The sequence below is a fragment of the Oncorhynchus mykiss genome, chromosome 6 (assembly GCF_013265735.2).
Source record: "Oncorhynchus mykiss isolate Arlee chromosome 6, USDA_OmykA_1.1, whole genome shotgun sequence".
Lineage (NCBI taxonomy): Eukaryota > Metazoa > Chordata > Actinopteri > Salmoniformes > Salmonidae > Oncorhynchus > Oncorhynchus mykiss.
Genome location: NC_048570.1, coordinates 68116610 through 68136678, shown reverse-complemented (window position 1 = coordinate 68136678; position 20069 = coordinate 68116610). Strand labels below are relative to the sequence as shown.

The following is a 20069-nucleotide window of genomic DNA, read 5'->3' as shown; positions in this document are numbered from 1 at the left end:
GTCTGTGTTCTTTTTCCCATCTTAATCTTTTCTTTTTATTGGCCAGTCTGAGATATGGCTTTTTCTTTGCAACTCTGCCTAGAAGGCCATCATTCCTGAGTTCCCTCTTCACTGTTGACGTTGAGACTGGTGTTTTGCGAACCCACAAATGCTGATGCTCCAGATACTCAACAGTCTAAAGAAGGACAGTTTAATTGCTTTTTTAATCCTAACAACAGTTTTCAGCTGTGCTAACATAATTGCAAAAGGGTTGTTTTAATGATAAATTAGCTTTTTAAAATTATAAACTTGGGTTAGCTAACACAATGTGCCATTGGAACACAGGAGAGATGGTTGCTGATAATGGGCCTCTATACGCCTATGTAGATATTCCGTTTCCGGCTACAATAGTCATTTACAACATTAACAATGTCTGCACTGTATTTCTGATCAATTTGATGTAATTTTAATGGACAAAACATTTGCTTTTCTTTCAAAAACAAGGACATTTCTAAGTGACCCCAAACTTTTGATCGGTAGTGTATATACCTAAAGGGGTCCTAAAATTCTAAATTAAATAGCTAGTATGACCATCTTAGAACAATGCCATATGTCAGCTCAGCAATATACTTTGTATCCCTCATTTACTCAGGTGTTTCCTTTATTTTGTCAGTTACCTGTACAATATGCTTTACATCCCACGGTTCAGTGTACTGTTGGTCACAGAGCTAACAACACAGGTAACAAAGACCTGTGTATCCTTGATCAAACAGGTGACTGACTGTATGTAGTCACGGTCACTGAGGGGGGCAGGGGTCCACTTCCCCTCTTTACAGGTGGTACAACTGTAGGTTGACATGGGTCAGGTGACAGCAAACAAGCACTGCCTGTGTTTGAAAAAGCCAAGGTTCATTCTGTTTGCTCTTACCATAGGTTAACCTGCAGCTGACATCACAGATGACACAGGATGTTTCTTTAACTCTTTGGGCTCTGCCGCTAGTCATCTAATCTAAAGACGTGAGCTCAGACAGAAGTACAATACACTACTTTGTTTAAGTTAACAGCTTGATAAAACATTGTCTCCATATAAACTGAAATGAATAGATCATGTTTATATACCATAGCTCTCCAAACAAACTTGGGAAATGTATATTTTAATTTGCAAACCTTGTCACCTCCAGAGTTAAATGACCCACACCAGTGGAACCCCATTTTTATTCGCAAGAATTTCTTGCAACCCCACCCTACCCCAAAGATAATGACACAAACTTAAAATCAGTACATTTTGATTTTTACATCAACAAATAACCTTTAATTTACTCAACAACATTTTATTTTTCAAATTATCTTTCTCAAAAACATTTGTATATCGTCTCATTGTCGCGACTTCCGCCGAAGTCGGGTCCTCTCCTTGTTCGGGCGGTGCTCGGCGTCGCCGGTCTTCTAGCCATCGTCGATACACTTTTAATTTTCCATTAGTTTTGTCTTGTTTTTCCACACACCTGATTTCAATTCCCTCATTTACTTGTTGTGTATTTAACCCTCTGTTCCCCCCATGTCTTTGTGTGGCATTGCTTATTGTAGTGCTTGTGCACGTTCCCCGTGAGCGCATGACGGGTTATTTTTGTGCCCATTTATCTTGTTGTTCTGGATGCCGTTGGTTTTGCCTAATAAATCTCCGGTTATTACCCAGTTCTGCTCTCCTGCGCCTGACTTCTCTGCCGCCAATTACGCACCCCGCTACACTCATACTATAGATGGGTTGGTTGTTTAGCAACAAAAACGACAAGTGAGCAACTATGGGGCAAACATGTCAACTATATTCTGTCACATTGCTTGCCACATTAGCATAGATGTGGCATCAGTCAAAATACCTCAAAACAAGAAATGGTATCAAGAACAAGGTAAAAACTAACTGAAACAAACCACCTACGATTCCCCACATGGCAGCTTCTTGTCATTGTTGCTCGCTATCTGGCCATCCAGAATCACAACAACATACATCCTTGTGCCCCATTGAAGCGTGCACATAGTTTTTTGGGATGTTGTCAGATAACCTGTCTATAATCTCACTACATGTAGCTCAGGACCTGAAGCAGGGGGTTCCAACACAACCTCAGACACAGCGGGGTTCAAACTGTAGAACCCAGTTCCTACATTTGTGATATAACAATTTATTTTATCAAACAAAACTATGTACATTTTATCTCTGGGACCCTCAGGATGACAAATCAGAGCATGATTACTGAATGTAAGTCCATTATTTATCTTCAGATGTGAATGTATCAAACCAGTTGCCGTGATAAATGTTTTTTGTTGTTGTGCACTCTCCTCAAACAAAAGCATGGTATTTTTTCACTGTAATAGCTACTGTAAATTGGACACTGCAGTTAGATTAACAAGAATTTAAGCTTTCTGCCCATATAAGACATGTCCATGTCCTGGGAAATGTTCTTGTTACTTACAACGTGATGCTAATCACATTAGCGCAAGTTAGCTCAAACGTCCCGCGGGGGTACACCAATCCCATAAAGGTTTTAATGTGTTATCATTGTGCTTCATCTAATAGCACCAACAAATTACCTGGATTGCAGTTAAAATGGCATTAACTATACATGTTGCAAGTGATAAATGACATTCGAGACTTTGGGCAGATTATTACAGTAATTGTTACAGCAATTGTGAAGATCTCCACAGAGCTGGGATCTTGAACATGCATGCTTTCTATGATTACATAAGAAAACATTTATAGTTACAGTAACTTTAAAATGAGACCATGGATGTGTTACTCATTTTAAGACTGAATAAATACTGTTACATTAGTTTGAAAGATGCCTTAACTTTAGGCTATTTACCATATTTCAAAAGTTATATTGAATTGTGTTTGGATGACAACGCAACCAAACATCAACATTTGAAGGAGATGTATCTTCTGCTTGGATATAGTTCTATCAGTGCCACTGACTTAGTTAGGCTTTCCAGTTTGTCTACATGTTAATAATTGATATGTTGCATTCACGTCTCCATCTCAACCAAAAATCTAAGTTAAAGAATAGGACTAAATGAAATCAGCCTTTTATTTATTGCACATTAAATAAAGTTTGATTTAGTCCTTTTCTTTAAACTTTGATGTTTGGTTGAGATGAGACATGAATCCAACATTATTAACTTAAGTAATTCAGAAATAAACCAAAGCTTGAAACTCTAGGCCTACAGTGCATTCGGAAAGTATTCACACCCTGGTCTTAGTATTTTGTGTTTTCTTTATTATTTTGGTCAGGCCAGGGTGTGACATGGGTTATTTATGTGGTGTGTTTTGTCTTGGGGTTTTTGTAGGTTATAGGATTGTGGTATAGTAGAGTTGTCTAGGTAAGTCTATGGTTGCCTAGAGTGGTTCTCAATCAGAGGCAGGTGTTTATCGTTGTCTATGATTGGGAACCATATTTAGGCAGCCATATTCTTTGAGTGTTTTGTGGGTGATTGTTCCTGTCTCAGTGTTTGTTTGCACCAGATAAGGCTGTTTAGGTTTTCACGTTTATTTGTTTTGTTCATATTTATCTTTTATTAAACATGTATCGAAATAACCACGCTGCATTTTGGTCCACCTCTCCTTTGACCGAAGAAAACCGTAACACACCCCTTGACTTTTTCCACATTTTGTTACGTTACAGCCTTATTCTGAAATGTATTCAATAGTTTTTTTTACCGACATCAGTCTACACACAATACCCCATAGTGATAAAGCAAAAACAGGTTTTTAGAAATGTTGACAAATTTGTAAAAAATAAAATACTTAAATATGACATTTACATAAGTATTCAGACCCTTTACTCAGTACTTTGTTGAAGCACCTTTGACAGCGATTAGCTTTGCGTCTTCTTAGGTATAACGCTACAAACTTGGCACACCTGTATTTGGAGAGTTTCATTCTTCTCTGCAGATCCTCTCAAGCTCTGTCAGGTTGGATGGGGAGCGTTGCTGTACAGCTATTTTCAGGACTCTCCGGAGATGTTTGTTTGGGTTCAAGTCCGGGCTCTGGCTGGGCCGCTCAAGCACATTCAGAGACCTGTCCCGAAGCCACTCCTGTGTTGTCTTGGCTGTGTGCTTGGGTCGTTGTCCTGTTGCAGGGTGAACCTTCACCCCAGTCTGAGGTCCAGAACACTCTGGAGCGCTCCTCATCAAGGATCTCTCTATACTTTACTCCGTTCATCTTTCCCATGACACTGACTAGTCTCCCAGTCCCTGCCGTTGAAAAACATCCCCACAGCATGATGCTGCCACCACCATGCTTCACCGTAGGGATATTTTTTCTCATGATCTGAGAGTCCTTTAGGTGCCTTTTGGTAAACTCCAAGCGGGCTGTCATTTGCCTTTTGGTTAAGAGTGGCTTCCATCTGGCAACTCGATTATAAAGGCCTGATTGGTGGAGTGCTGCAGAGATAGTTGTCTCATGGCTTGGTTTTTGCTCTGACATGCACTGTCAACTGTGGGACCTTATATAGACAGGTGTGTGCCTTTCCAAACCATGTCCAATCAATTGAATTTACCACAGGTGGACTCCAATCAAGTTGAAGACACACCTCAAGTATTAACATGATGACATTATCCTTTGGTTGACATTTCACCCTCAAAACAAAACCTTTTGCTAATCCAATCAATTTTACTTTGCTGTATGGTGTTCTAAATTACTTTTGAAGAACTCAGCCACTAGCATAACTGAAATAACCATAACCATAGTGATTTATATAAGCACAGACACAAAGCAAACAGAAGTTGAAATAGTAGAACTAAGATTGTTAGTGCTTTTATCCCTTTTGTTGAAGAGATATTGATTCAAACTAAGACAATGGAGGATGAGAGAGAACTGACAAATGAAGACATTTTTTTCCAGAAGGTTCCAGTAAACTTAGGAAACACTAACAGGCATGGTTAACAATAACAGGCATGGTTAACACTAACAAAAGCTTGGGTTCATCCAGGATCTTTGCTCTCTGCTACAAAACCGTCTGACAATCAGCCCATTCTTCCACCCACCCAACACCCACCTCTGCACTTTTGCAATCCGGGACGACAGCCAATCAGGACCTGACTTGTCTCCCTTTCCCAGGTGCCCCTGCTCCTACTTTTTCCTACTCTGAGTGCAAAGTGTTCTTTACTCTCTTCTCAAGCCCACCCTGACTTCATGAATCACCCCCTGCACATGTCTTCAGTGAGGGTCTCACCTCCAGTTCACACTCTGCTTAAATAATTCCAACTCCCCTCTTCTATTCGCCTTATTCAGCTGCTGTGCTCTCCACCTGAAGTGTGTGTGTATGTAGGATTACCTGGGAGTCTGTGTCGACACCATGGCTTTGGTCCAGTTGCTCAGAGTCCTGTGCTGCCTGCTGCTCACTTATCACCTGGGTGATGCCAGGAGAATCAAAGGAAGTGGAACAGGTGAGTGTCTGATTTGTCACTTATAAGGAACTTCAAACCTGGGTTGGGTGTTAATCCAAAATATTTTTAAGCCTTACTATAAAGACTACAGGCCATACTTTATAAAATACAAAGAGGTACTTAACTATATTTGCTGCCCCTGGGTGGAAACAATTGATGTATATAAACTCTGGATTGCTGATGCTGTGTATTGGCCATTGAGAGGCTTTGTAGCACCCAGTTGGCCATGTTGACACTCCCCAGTAGGAGCAGTCCTCCATAGGAATGAATTAAATTCTACAGTATTTAAATGACATGTTTCAAGGACAAAATGACACATATTTAAGTATTTTTGTTGTAGTTGGGACAGTAACGTTAGTAATCTAAAGAAATTATACTTGAAGGAAAATGTTTTATTTTTGTATATATTTTTTCATTTTAGATTATTACAGTTTTTGGTGACTGTGAAATGACCAATTCTGAGAATGAAGATACTAACAGTGCTAGTTAGATGTAAAATATATTACTGTTGTGAAGGATCTACTACAATACTATCATTGTTGTGGCTAAAGTGACAACAATGTGGAGGGAGAGTTTGGCGAAAATAAAACAAACACTGTGCATATAAAATATAAACAAATGTTTAAAAAATAGGTATAAAAGATTAATATTAATATAAAATATTAATATAAAATATACAAAAAATACAGTCAGTTGTATGAACAAAAAAATTCTACCATCTCTAAGGACTGTTTCCCAACTCATATTTCTTGCAATTACAAATGAAAGCTGGATTACAGCATCACCACACAAAGTTATACTTTATATTGGAATTGTCTCTAGTCTAGTGTCCACTCATGGTCAAACTAGACAAGGAATACACAGATTCTAGTCACAAGTTGTGAAAAACTGAGTTTAAATGTATTTGGCTAAGGTGTAAACTTCCGACCTCAGCTGTATATAGAATAGATTTTTTTTGTCCATATTATCTTTTTTTTAAATTTAATTTTACCCCCTTTTTCTCCCCAATTTCGTGGTATCCAATTGTTGTAGTAGCTACTATCTTGTCTCATTGCTACAACTCCCGTACGGGCTCGGGAGAGACGAAGGCTGAATGTCATGCGTCCTCCGATACACAACCCAACCAGCCGTGCTGCTTCTTAACACAGCGCGCATCCAACCCGGAAGCCAGCCGCACCAATGTGTCGGAGGCTACACCGTGCACCTGGCAACCTAAAAATGTTAAGAAATATAATTAAGAAAAGCAACTAATCAGCAATGCCATTATTTTCAATTACCTCTGCAACTCTTCCAACTATTTACCTTTTCACAACTGCTACAAGTTTGGTGACAAAATACGTATTGACATATTAAAATAAATACAAGTGTATAAAAAAATAAATAAAAGGATATTTCATGCTGAAACCCTCATATGAAACACCAATGGTATTCACTAAATTGATGGTTTATATTTCTGATAAAGTTTTACAGCTTTGTCATTCTATTTTTTATTTTAAAACTATGGTATTTGATCATTTTTTATATATTTGACATGTGATGAGGCCACGTAGAGGGCCAGAAATAATTAGGTACACGTGTGATGATCTGGAGAACCCAAAAAGGCCACTAGATATCATATGATAAAATTCCCCCAAACCTTGAAAGTTATCAAAATTCTGTGTTTACTGGTAAACTTAGAAGGATTCCAGTAAGATACCCTCCCTTTGCAACCCTTCAAATGAGACTAAAACCCGTTTCTCTTTTTCCAAGATAAATGCTCTGATGGAGAGCTGGGTGCCTGTTCTTGCTTCTGCTCTGAAGACCAGTCTTGGAGATGTCAATGTGATCGTTACTGATTGGCTTTTACAGGCAAATATGAACTCCCCTAACGCAGCCCAGAACACTAGGGCAGTGGGGAAGGACGTAGCATTCCTGCTACAGTGGCTGCAGGTGAGAGTCAGGAAAGTGTTCAACGTGTTCAACAAGGACTGTCATTGCAAAGTACTGTTTGTGTGACAGAAATGATAAGACCACCTCTTTAGGAGATATAATATGTCTCCTACAAAAGATGTTAATGTCACATCATCACCTCCTTTTCACACCAACACTAAAATAATAACAATCTTTGTGTGTCAGGAGTTTTACCAGTTTCCTGCAGAGAAAGTTCATCTGATTGGATACAGTCTTGGTGCTCACGTCTCTGGATTCGCTGGAAGCTACCTGGGAGGGCGTGGGAAGATTGGACAAATCACTGGTGAGGTTTTCTACAAATATAATTTTTTAAATTTTCTGTAAATATTTTGTCACACAATTTCCTGGCTAAATAATGCATTCAAGTACAATTCTTATAGAAGTATCCAAGTCTAATGGCACTCTGGTGAAAAGCCTGAGATCCTGTGTGTTTCTTAGTACATGTCTGGATCCAGCAGGTCCCATGTTTGAGGGCATGGCAGCATCAGACAGACTGTCCCCTGTTGATGCCCTATTTGTGGATGCCATCCACACCTACACTCAAGAACGCATGGGGCTGAGTGTGGGCATCAAGCAGCCTGTGGCACATGTTGACTTCAACCCCAACGATGGTGACTTCCAACCAGGATGCCACCCTTTCCAGAGCTTAATGGAACATATTGCCTTGCAATAGTGGTGGAGTGGGGAGGGGAGAGTCATTTGGCATTTAGAAAAGTATTGGTAGGGTATATTAAGGAGAAGAGCTATTTTTGATCAAAGTAAACCATTACCATTTACCTTGCAGAGAGGCACAAACTAAAATAATAAAGCAGTATCATGTGAAAGCAGTGCCTCATCTTCTATTCACGCTGCTCTGTTGAATATGAATAGAATTCCCAATAGTCAGAAATAAGTGGTAGTGGGATTTCGGGGGATTCAATCAAAAACTGTTTTTTTTCTTACATGAAAGACAGAAGCACATTATCTGTCATCCTCATGAGTTAATTAGCCAAATACGTCTCCCTCAGCCCTGTCCGTCCACTCTGCATTCTGCCTCCAGGCTATGACGAGATCTCCTCAGGAGAAGCAGGCCTGAAGACAGGTCTCAGATCAGTCAGCTCACAGACATAAAGAGGTTGACAGGCCTTTTTACCCAGAGAAGTGACAGGACATTATGACAGATCTGCTTTGGGGGTAATGACCAATCCCCAAATAATGACCAACTAAAAAGTCTAATCAGGATCTTGTTAAGGCGTAGTCTGTATTCTGAGGAGAGGAAAAGATTGAAGGCTGGCACAGATACAGTTCTGAAAAGCCTCAGTCCCAGTTTAGTTTAACCAGGGCTAGAATGATGCAGTGACCTGATCACAAAGGGGAACATTTGAGTCCAAAGTTTGAATGCTCAATTCACATGTGGTACAGTCTTATTACCTGCCCCCTTTTTAAATTCCACTCACATTTCCACTCTTTCTCTCCTAGGTTTTGAGCAGACAGTGAAATGTGCCCATGAGCGTTCAGTCTACCTGTTCATCGACTCCCTTCTGAACAAAGACAAGCAGATCCTGGCCTACAGATGATGTGATGACAATGCCGTTGAGAAGGGTACCTGCCTGGACTGCCGCAAGAACAAATGCAACACACTGGGCTATAACGTCAGGAGGTTGCGCAGTGTCGCCGGCAAGAAGCTCTACCACAAGACCCGGTCTCACATGCCCACTCTTGGCCTGAAACCCACTCTTCCATGTAATTAGGAAATACTGTAGAATGTCAGAACTTAACAAGCAGGAAAGCGTGTAGTTGGCACAGGCAGGAGCCTAGAGTAATACATGTCTCACTAGGAAATAAGGGTCTAGGGTCTATTTCAGATCAAGGGGACAGTTTTTGGTATCTGTAGAAGCACTTTGTGAAAGCTGCTGATGTAAAAAGGGATTTATAAAATACATTTGATTGATATGATGAGGTAAAGTCTCTGGAACTTTGGTAAGGTTGTAGTGACAGGAGCTTAGAAATCTGAGACTGTGGCTTTATTGAAAAATACTTAATCTGCTGTGGAGCACAGCCAATAACAGCCACTTTAAAGCTTCTCCTCCTCTGATGCCAATTAAAGTCCTATCCCAGTCTCCTTTTCACTTTTCTAACCTTTATTTAACGAGGCAAGTCAGTTAAGAACAAATTATTATTTACAATGAAGGCCTACTGGGGAAACAGTGGGTTAACTGCCTTGTTCAGGAGAAGAACAACAGATGTTTACCTTGTCAGCTCAGGGATTTTATCCAGCAACCTTTCGGTTACTGGCCCAACGCTCTAACCACTAGGCTATCTGCTGCCGACATCAACACCATCCTGACACCAACAACATCAACCCTATCCTGACACCAACACCATCCTGACACCAACACCATCCGGACACCAACCCTATCCTGACACCAACACCATCCTGACACCAATACCATCCTGACACTAGCTTCAGTGCCTGGAAAGTGTTGTCTCAGCATATTACCACACTGCACACATTTCTCACATACACAGACAGACACTACCTGACGGTGAGATGCATGCGTGTGGACAGCAGGCTTTGCAGGTATGTGTGGAGTTTGAGTACGTGTGTGTGTCAGAGGGCATGTGTGTGTGAGCAGTAGGTGAGTCTGTAATAATAGCTGGTGTGTATTATGTCAGGGTGTGTGTTGATCTGTGTGTAGGTGTGTGTGTCAGTGTGTGTGTGTAGGTGTGTGTTATGTCAGGGTGTGTGTAAGTGTTTATGAGTGTAACATCCTCTACCGTCTCTCTACTGGCCTCTCTGACTAGAGCATGAAAGTCTGCCTCCTGCCTGTCTGGCCCCGCCCAGAAGCTGATGTCATAAACAAAGCTCTGTGGAAACAGGGAGAAGGGATGGAATGGTTGCTCTGGCAATGGGCGGAGCAGGAAGTGGTTGAGGAAGTGGGGGTCAGGTGACCAGAGCAGGCGCAAATCAGTGAGGGAGTACCATTGTACTGCTGAACATTGCACCCCTTGTACAATGCTGCTACTCGCTGTTTGTTTGGTACCTATGCATAGTCACGTCGCCCCCACCTACATGTACATATTACCTCAACTAGCCTGTACCCCTGCACACTGACTCGGTACTGGTGCCCCCTGTAGATAGCCTCGTTATTGTTACTCTTATTGTGTTACTTTTTATTATTACTTTTTATTTTAGCATACTTAGTAAATATTTTCTTCTTCTTGAATGAACTGCACTGTTGGCTAAGGGCTTGTAAGTATTTCACGGTAAAGTCTACACAATCAAATAAAGTTGGATTTCATTTGAGTAGACCAGTGACGCCAGGAGGTCAAGGTTCAGACACACACTGACGTCATCAGTGAGGTCATCAGCCCACACCCGGCCTAGCCGTCCCATTGGCTCGGCCGCCAGCCACAGAGACCCCTGCTCCTCAGCCAGGGAAAGCCCTTAGAGGGTCAGCAGACGCTCCAGACTCCGTCCCAGGTCAGGGACTGACTGAAAGGCTTTGGGCCATGCTCCCCAGACGAGGAGCTGGTGGAAGGCAGGCGAGGACCAGGGACTGATGTGAACTCTCTGAAAGACTAGGCCGCTCATACCATGTAGAACCTCCTCTTTCTCTCTGTATTCTCTCCCCTCTCTCAGTATCTACATCTGAAGCAGTAGAGAAGGATGCAGCACATATTCCCCAACACCTACGCACTCCTCTCCCTTACCTTCACACACACTGACCTCTCCCTCACCTACACACTCATTACCATAGCTGCTACAGTCTCTCTCCCTTCCCTCATCTTCTGAGTTGTAGGTTATGTGTGTGTCTGCCAGTAAGTCCACAAGTGTCTATGTGTTCGTGATCATCTGAGGGTGTGTGTGTGGGTGGGGTGTAGCCAGTAGCAATGTGTGTGTGTGTCTTGTATCTCAGTGCAACAGTGCATTTAGTCTCTGGGGGAGGAGTGTATGGCCAGGGGGAGGGGCTCTGTAACCACGGAGACAGGCCACTCCCTCTCCAGGGCCTGAACCAGAAAGGCCTGAACCAGAAAGTCCTGAACCAACCTGACGGGATGATTAGAACTAGAGGAGAGACAACCCCTGTGTATGTAATGTGATAGTTCAGCAGGTATGTGGTAGGTCAGTGTGTGTCCTCCCATCATGCGCTTCATTTATCACCTGATTAATTTAACAAAAGGCACATCTTAATATGTGGTCCAGGTATCCACATGACATGGCAAAAGTGGAGGGGTGGCCAGTCTCAACGCCAACAGTGAAGAGGCGACTCCGGGACGCTGGGCTTCTTAGGCAGAGTTATCTGTCCAGTGACTATGTTCGTTTGCAAATCTTAATCTTTTATTTTTATTAGCCAGTCTGAGATATGGCTTTTCTTTGTAACTCTGCCTAGAAGGCCAGCATCCCGGAGTCGCCTCTTCACTGTTGATGTTGAGACTGGTGTTTTGCGGATACTATTTAATGAAGCTGCCAGTTGAGGACTTGTGAGGCGTCTGTTTCTCAAACTAGACACACTAATGTACTTGTCCTCTTGCTCAGTTGTGCACCGGGGCCTCCCACTCCTCTTTCTATTCTGGTTAGAGACAGTTTGAGCTGTTCTGTGAAGGGAGTAGTATACGGCGTTGTACAAGATCTTAAGTTTCTTGGCAATTTCTCACATGGAATAGCCTTCATTTCTCAGAACAACAATAGACTGACGAGTTTCAGAAGAAAGGTCTTGGTTTCTGCCTTTTTTGAGCCTGTAATCAAACCCACAAATGCTGATGCTCCAGATACTCAACAGTCTAAAGAAGTCCAGTTTAATTGCTGCTTTAATAAGCACAACAGTTTTCAGATGTGGTAACATATTTGAAAAAGGGTTTTCTAATGATCAATTAGCCTTTTAAAATGATAAGCTTGGATTAGCTAACACAACGTGCCATTGGAACACAGGAGTGATGGTTGCTGATAATGGGCCTCTGTACGCCTATGTAGATATTCCATTAAAAATCAACCGTTTCCAGCTACAACAGTCATTTACAACATTAACCATGTCTACACTGTATTTCTGATCAATTGATGTTATTTTAATGGACCATTTTTAAAAATTTTCGCTCAAAAACAAGGACATTTCTAAGTGACCCCAAACTTTTGAACGGTAGTGTATTTTGGAGCAGCTACATAGGTTCAGTTTGAAAACATTGTTTAGAGATGAAGATATTATGCACTTTTATATTTGGTATGTCTTGTCCATGTCGTCTTTCCTGACTTCTCCTCTCTTATTCTCCCTTTAGTCTACCACTACCAGTTCAGGATTCAATTTGTCAACCAGATAGAGAAGACTGAGCCCACTCTCACCATCTCTCTCACTGGGACAAAGGAGGACAGCACTGAAATGCCCATCACTTTGTGAGTATCACACCACACCAGGCCCCTTCGTACAACTCTTAGGGCAACATATGTCTATTGTTTTTGATTAAATTGCTCAAGCTCAGTAAATTTGGTTGGGAATCATTGATGGACACTAATATTTAAAATTTGACTCTGATTTTCAAGCAAATTTAAGTTAGAACGTAGATTGGACCAGGAACGCTCAACACTTCTAGAAAAGCCATTCTGGTGTGTCTTTGGCATTAACATTTGTGTAACATTTGTATGTTATACATTCAGAGAACTGACACAGGGTTTCCACTAACTTTTTATCTGAGCTTTGCTCCTTTCATATATCTTTTGATCCTGACAAACTCCCCAGTCCCTGCAGGTGACAAACATACCTATAACATGATGCTGCCACAATACTTGAAAATACAGAGGATCAACAACATTGCATTCACTCCACATTACTGGCCTGTATGACAAAGTGAAAAGAAGGAAGCTTGTGTTAAAAATTCCACTAAAAGCATCCATTCTGTTTGCAACAAGGCCGTTAAGTAATACTGCAACACAACACGGCAAATAAAATAACTACATTAAAAACCACAGGCTTGTGTCAAATCAAATACAACATAAAACAGAGTGAAACCCTCTAATTTTAAGTATTGTGGTGTATTGTGGCAGAATCATGTTATGGGTATGCTTGTCACCAGCAGGAACTGGGAGTTTGTCAGGATCATAAGAAATATGAAAGGAGTGAACCCCAGATAAAAAAGTTAGAGGAAAACCCACCGTAGTCTTCTGAAGACCTAACCCTGTGTCACAAACCTCGCCGAAGATGGTGCCTCTTCCTGTTTGGGCGGTGCTCGGCGGTCGTCGTCGCCGGCCTATTAGCTGCCATCGATTCCCTTTCCGTTTGTTTCTGTTTATTGGGTAATTGGGTACACCTGTTTTGTGTTAGTGTTTGTTTGTAGGCTATTTAAGGGCACTAGGCCCGCTGGGTATTTGTGCGGGCTTGTTTTTTGTTACTCTGTTGGATGGTGTTTTTTTTCGTGTATATATTCTCCGGACTATTTTGGTCCTGTTGTTTGGGCTGGTAAATTGTATGCGCCCTGTGTGTTGGCGTGACCGTTTTGATGCGCCGGAGAATAAATTTGACAATCTACTGAACCCTGCTCTCTGCGCCTGATTCCACCCACCACTCCTAGTTAATCGTAACACCCTGGGATAGTTGTATTTTTCAGCTAGATAATTACACAAATGTTAATGCCAAAAACTCACCAAAATACCAATATATATTGAGTGTTCCTGAATGGTCCAGTCTCAGCCCTGACTTAAATCTGCTTGAAAATCAGAGACAAGGTTTGAATATTTCTGTCCAGCAATGATTCCCGTCCTAATTTACTGAGCTTGAGCAATTTTGACAAAATAACTATGGATATATATGATGCCATAGGAGCTGTGCAAGGTTGGTTGAATCTTATTAAAAATTATTCACAGCTGTCAAAGGTGCTTCAAACAAGTAATAACTCTGGGATGTGAAGACAATCGATACATCTTAATTTTGTTTTACTAATTTAGAGGATTTTCTAGAATTAGATTGTGTAGATCTATCTAATTGAATCCCTTTTAAGATTGAATTTAAAGTCAGCTACATGTGAAGACTGTGCAAGGGGTCTGTAGACTTTCATTAGAGACTGCATCCAGTCAGCTCTCACTCTGTCCCTGTACAACATAGGGTAGCAGTAACGGAAGTACATGGAAACAGCTCATACCTCTGAATGAAATAGGACTATAAATGGAGAGGGAGATATCAATAATTGATGTGTGTGTGTGTGTGCGTGCATCACAAAGGAACACTCTCCCTGCCAACCTACATTTTGATCCCATTCTGCTCTATATTGCCTAATGAATGATTCACGTGCATCTACACTAAGAGTAGAGAGTCACATGGTTTTTCCTCCCTACTGTCACAATTCTGGAGGGGAATGAAAATACTGTATTTCCTCACCCCCACCCCTGAATGTCCTTATAAAAGAGGCTGCCCAAGACTATTGTATATTTCACATGCAGAGCTGTTTCAGCTAATAAATAACAATGTAATAGTCAAACCCTTCTTCTGCTTTTCAGGTTCATTACTTGCAACCCATGTGTGAAAGAAACTTGGGGAAAAAAACCTGAGGAAGTGCATCAAGGTGAATGTACCTCTCTCTCTTTCTCTCAGCATCGAGGAGATCTCAGGCAATAAGACATACACCTTTCTGATCACCCTGGACTCAGACGTTGGGGACCTGATGATGCTGAAGTTCCGCTGGGAGGGGAGTGTTGTAAACAATATGTGGAGCAAGATGCAGACCTTTAACCCCTGGAGCAGTGGGGGAATGAGGACCAAGCTCACCGTGGGAAAAATCTGTGTCAAAGCAGGCGAGACACAAAATAGGTGGGTATCCATCCCTCTGGGGGGCAAGGAGGGTGTGAGATTGAATTGCATTAATAAAGATCAATAAAGGCAGTTGAAGAATGCGTGTGGGGGTAGGTAGGTGAGAAGGGAGCGGGGACACACTGAGAGCTCTGTCTGCTAACGTGCCAGTTTGGCTCGTTAGTCACCCAGCTATGAACTACCAGAGGGGCTCAGCTTTCTCTGGATGGCAAGGTTATGTAACACTAATTGTGATACGGCACGCTGACGGCAGCCCTCGTTATATAACAAGATTAAAGATAAATAATGAAATAGATAGTTAGTGAAAGGCACGTAATCCTAATGGGTATACACAGGCAGAGACAGGTTTGTGGGGCATAGTGGAGTCTTGTCATAGTGCCCCCGTTATGGAAAATACACTGTATGCTACATGAGAGAGAGATCACATTTAGCCTATAGGCTGTTGGATGCTGTGTTTTAGTTGTCAGGATTTCCATGTCATATTACGTTGTAAATTATTACATGCAAGAGCACATTATAAATCTTAAAGGTTAAGAAGGCTGTATAGGCTCCGCTATAAATATCAATCTTTCTAACAAGCACCACAAAATACCATAATAATCATGTATACTATGAGTTGATCAATATCAGCAGTATACTGAACCACACAGTACAAGCATTTTTGTCTGTTTGAGGCCTATAGTACAGTATTTCCGAAAAGTACTATTTCAATGGCAATTTACGCCCTCTGGTGTGTGAATTATGAAAGTTATCTATCGTGGATGTACTTTTCTCCTCACTTTGAATTTCAACGCATGTTACAGTTTTGAACTTTGATTCCGCCTAATCCGAACTGTTGATGTTACATATAGCACATGTTGACAAAGTGTCGCTGATTTTCAAATCTCACTCAAAATTACCGAGTTTGCTAGAAATCGAACCTATAATCTTCTGATCCTTAGTCAGACGCGTTACCCATTGCGCCACAAAACCGCTAATGAATGACAAACACCATAACTACCCTCTGATTGGTCAATTCTGGATACTTGGTAACAGACGGCAATATGATTGGTTATTATGGTCATTGGTCGCATCCAATTTGCGGACATTGAGGGATTCGATTAATCTGGGCCAGGTGCCCGGTTATGGGTGTTTTCACCGGGTGAAAATTGGAATCGGACTGCCTCCCTGGCGTGACCCCCGTTCAAAACTGAGTCGGCTCAAAACAAAAGTGACGTACGTCGAGTAATGAGTAGGATTCAGTGTTTTCACCTGCAAAAGTGATTGTTTTTTATTTTATGAAAACGATTTATCTGCCTTCCCAATTAAAACTACTTAGAAAATTCGAACATATATTTTATGGAAAAGTTATGTTGAATGTTTCTGGACGATGCACCATGCTGCCTTGTTGACAACATGATTGAGCAGCGTAGACTCGACTACTGTTCGATTTGAGAGGGCGCTCCTCCCTCACCGCTTTTGCCCGTTCACGTCACGTGTCACAGACCGGTAACCCCGCTACTCAGCATAATCGAATCCGCATCACCGTTACTGGTGTATAAATGAGCTATACATTAATGGTGCATATAGGCAAAGACACTCAGTACAAATTCACAAGACATCGCTAATTTCATACATATACAGACATACACAAAATGCACGAGCTTGCCAGGAGTCGAACCTAGAATCTTCTGATCCGTAGTCAGACGCGTTATCCATTGCGCCACAAGCCCACTGCCTGTAAGTAGCGCCGCTGTAGCTTTTATCTCATTGGTCAGATATAGTTTCCTGGCGACGGACGGTAATTTGATTGTTATGGTAATTATAACCAATCATTTTATCACAGAACAATACAATAGGCTTCATCATCAGAAATGACCCTGACGGAAACACACCTGATCATGTACAACTCTGTTTTTAGGACGACTTTTTGTGCCCAGACAAGTGATGGAATATACATTCGGCCATCGCAAGAGAATGTCTTCGTGCGCTGTGAAGAAAATGCTCAAAAACAGCGCAGAAGAAAAACGCATTTGTCTTGAGTCGGATACTTCGATCAGCAGGGTCGGCTCTAGCTTTTTGGGGGCTCTAAACTAGATTTGGTTGGGGTCTCCCCTCCTCACCGCAAAACATTTTAGTGCCAGCTGACAGCTGACATTGTGCCATGGGCCAGAAAGAAAATGTTGACATTTTATAACAAATGTAAAGCAATTCTACACATTTTGCCATGGGGCAGAGATACATTTTTGCTATTTAAAAAAAAAAAAATCCTACAATTCTACACATTTTGCCATGACTTATGCCATGTTAATATGAGTGAGAATGATTATCAAAATCAATGGGGGTCCCCTGAATGCCCAGTCGGTATTCGAATACTACAAGTTTAGATAGCTGGCTAGACCAACTACCAATCTAAGAATTGACATGGGTAATTGTCAGCCAATTAAGTGACTGACATAAGTTAAAAACTGCTGATGCAGAATACCTGGTGTATTCTACCATTCTTACTCTCAAAAGTAAGTTGAGACCCTGACTAAATAAAACATTGGTTTGTAATATTTCAATTTTCTCCAACAACAGTATCTGTTTTCCAACCTAATTTATATAAAAAATATTTATTTAAAAAAATCTTGACAATCATGAATTTTTACTAAGATTCAAATGTTATACAGATATTTTCAAATGGTTGCGAAGAAGTAATTGTAAATATAACATTCTGTCCAAATTAGGATTCACAACCTGTGTACAAAAAGTCATATTTATACATTTTTATTTTTTATCACCAACTATACTAATGTCTGTTGGAAAAATATTCTGCCCAGGGGCCACTTTTCATTTGTCCTGTTATACCTAACATCTAATTGGAACCTTTTCCATCTCAATTTTTACTGACTCCCAATAGGCATATAAATTGATGGGCACACTGCATCAGAGATAAATTAATCATTTGCAGCATCCCAAGAATTTGTTGGCCACACAGTATTTTCACACACTGAGTTTACACAACAGCCATAGCCTTGGTAAGCAGACTGGGTGCAAAGACTACAGTCGAGCCAACAGTGTTTGAACATCATCCTCTGTCCCCAGGATTCATTCACAGACCTCCCTATCCCTTTCTAATGAGACCCCTGCTATTTGTCTGATACCAGACTGGATCAGACAGCCCAGCACACAGCAGGACTGCTCACCCTGTCCCAGTTGTGTCTGAGGGAAATGAAATCCTATCCTGGACAAAATGTCCCCCTGGTTTCCCCAGAGAGCTTTGGCCCAGAGATAGCTCGGTGCTATGAAGCAACTGTGCATCTGCAGCAGGCCCCAATCAGACAGCCTGCCCCCTTATGGGCTGCAGTGTTCAGGCATAAGACCAATCTGCAGGACAGGACACTGATTAGACAGGGACCATGGTTATATTTCACACAGCCGATAGCCCCTCATAGCCTTGCATACTGATACCCTGATTACAACCACTTACTTATTTTACAGCTTTTTATAATACTGTATTATCAACCCAAACTGCGTATACAAATACTTGACACACTTTCTGGGTACTTGATTATGATAACCAATTCTGCTACAGTCCCATGGGATATGATACATGTTCATCTCACTAAAGCTATGTATTTGCACAAACTTTTCAGTGTAAGAGGAGACATGATAAATCATCAAATAAATCAGTGAATGGAATCAATTTAATGCTGAAGGAAGAGCCCTATTAAACATGTTCAAATGACGGTGGGGCAAGATAAGCATGGGGAAAATAATTGGGAGTTTCAGCACACAACTGGTGTGGCAGAAATAGAGAGAAGTCATTGTGAAGATTGGAATGCAGAGAGCAATGTCAGGGAGGCTACAGGCAATTACCTCTGCTCTCAGTGCTGAGGAAGTACAAAGGTAGACAGGTCTACGATTTTACTAGAGCTGTGGCTACCTTGGGGCTGTGTGATATAGAAAACAGTGTTCCAACATAATGAGAAATATGTCATTAGTAGTAAGGAAAAAACCTTGGGAGTTAGTATTATATAATCCCTTATATTGCATTCTGCTGAGAAATGTCCCCATCACTTCAAACAATCCAAACTAGAGACTAAATCATCCATAGAAATCACTGCCAATTTAAGACAATTAGCATGGTTCTTTTTTTTTTAACAATACAAAACATTAACATACAAAAGACAACATTTAGACGCACACAAACATCAATGACATCACACCTGCCAAGCCCGAACCAGCTCTTTAATATATTTAGATAATGAACCATATGATTTTTCTATTGTCTTAACGATGGAGGATTGGTATATTTCAAGATAAAGGACGAGAAGATACCCATTGGGTATCCCACTGCACCCTCATATGACAGATCTTGAAATATGAACCAAAAAGTAAATTCACATGAATACTTCTGACAGCCAACTTTCTAACTCCACCCATTACTTTTGGACTGTTGCATTCCCAAAAGGTATGGATTATTGAACCTTTGTTAGTTTTACACTTAAGACATATGAGTCTCCTTCTGCTGTAGAATTTGATCTCTTTTTAATACATTAGTTTACAAATTGCATGTATTTGACAATTTCTACATCAGTCAGTGCAAAATTGCTTTTTAATTCTGTCATGGAAATACATGTATGTCCTATTACCAAATAATTTATGATTTCTATACTTTTTAGTTTTCCATGTTATCGGTGCATACTGAAAAGCTGTTCAAGGATTGTTTTTTTGCTAGTGAGATTGGTTCTTGTAGAATCCGTTTCATTTTCTTCCATATCGTTATAGTGTTCTTAACAATGAAGTTGTTAATGTTCTTAGCTTTATCCTTTGAAAAATAGACATGTGAAAAGATTCTGGGGGTGAGCATGCACATCTTCAATAATTACCCATTGTTCCTTTTTAGTGCATTTAACAATGTCTCAAGTAAAAGCCTTGGGTGGGGAGTTGATGCAATTCCAAGTCTGT

The 20069-nt window shown here is 41.0% G+C and overlaps 1 protein-coding gene and 1 non-coding gene across 2 annotated transcripts; one reads left to right on the top strand and one right to left on the bottom strand.

Moving 5' to 3' along the window:
- Positions 1 to 5159: 5159 nt before the first annotated feature.
- LOC110526950 (hepatic triacylglycerol lipase-like) lies at positions 5160 to 19866 on the top strand. The gene is given in 8 exon segments (XM_036980805.1): positions 5160 to 5415; positions 7165 to 7344; positions 7531 to 7648; positions 7809 to 8023; positions 8802 to 9066; positions 12619 to 12733; positions 14922 to 15137; positions 17038 to 19866. Coding segments are annotated over 8 exon segments (1260 nt in total). The 5' UTR covers positions 5160 to 5385; the 3' UTR covers positions 17159 to 19866.
- Positions 16777 to 16849, bottom strand: trnar-acg. The gene has a single exon. It is a non-coding gene; the product is annotated as a tRNA-Arg (tRNA).
- Positions 19867 to 20069: the final 203 nt, after the last annotated feature.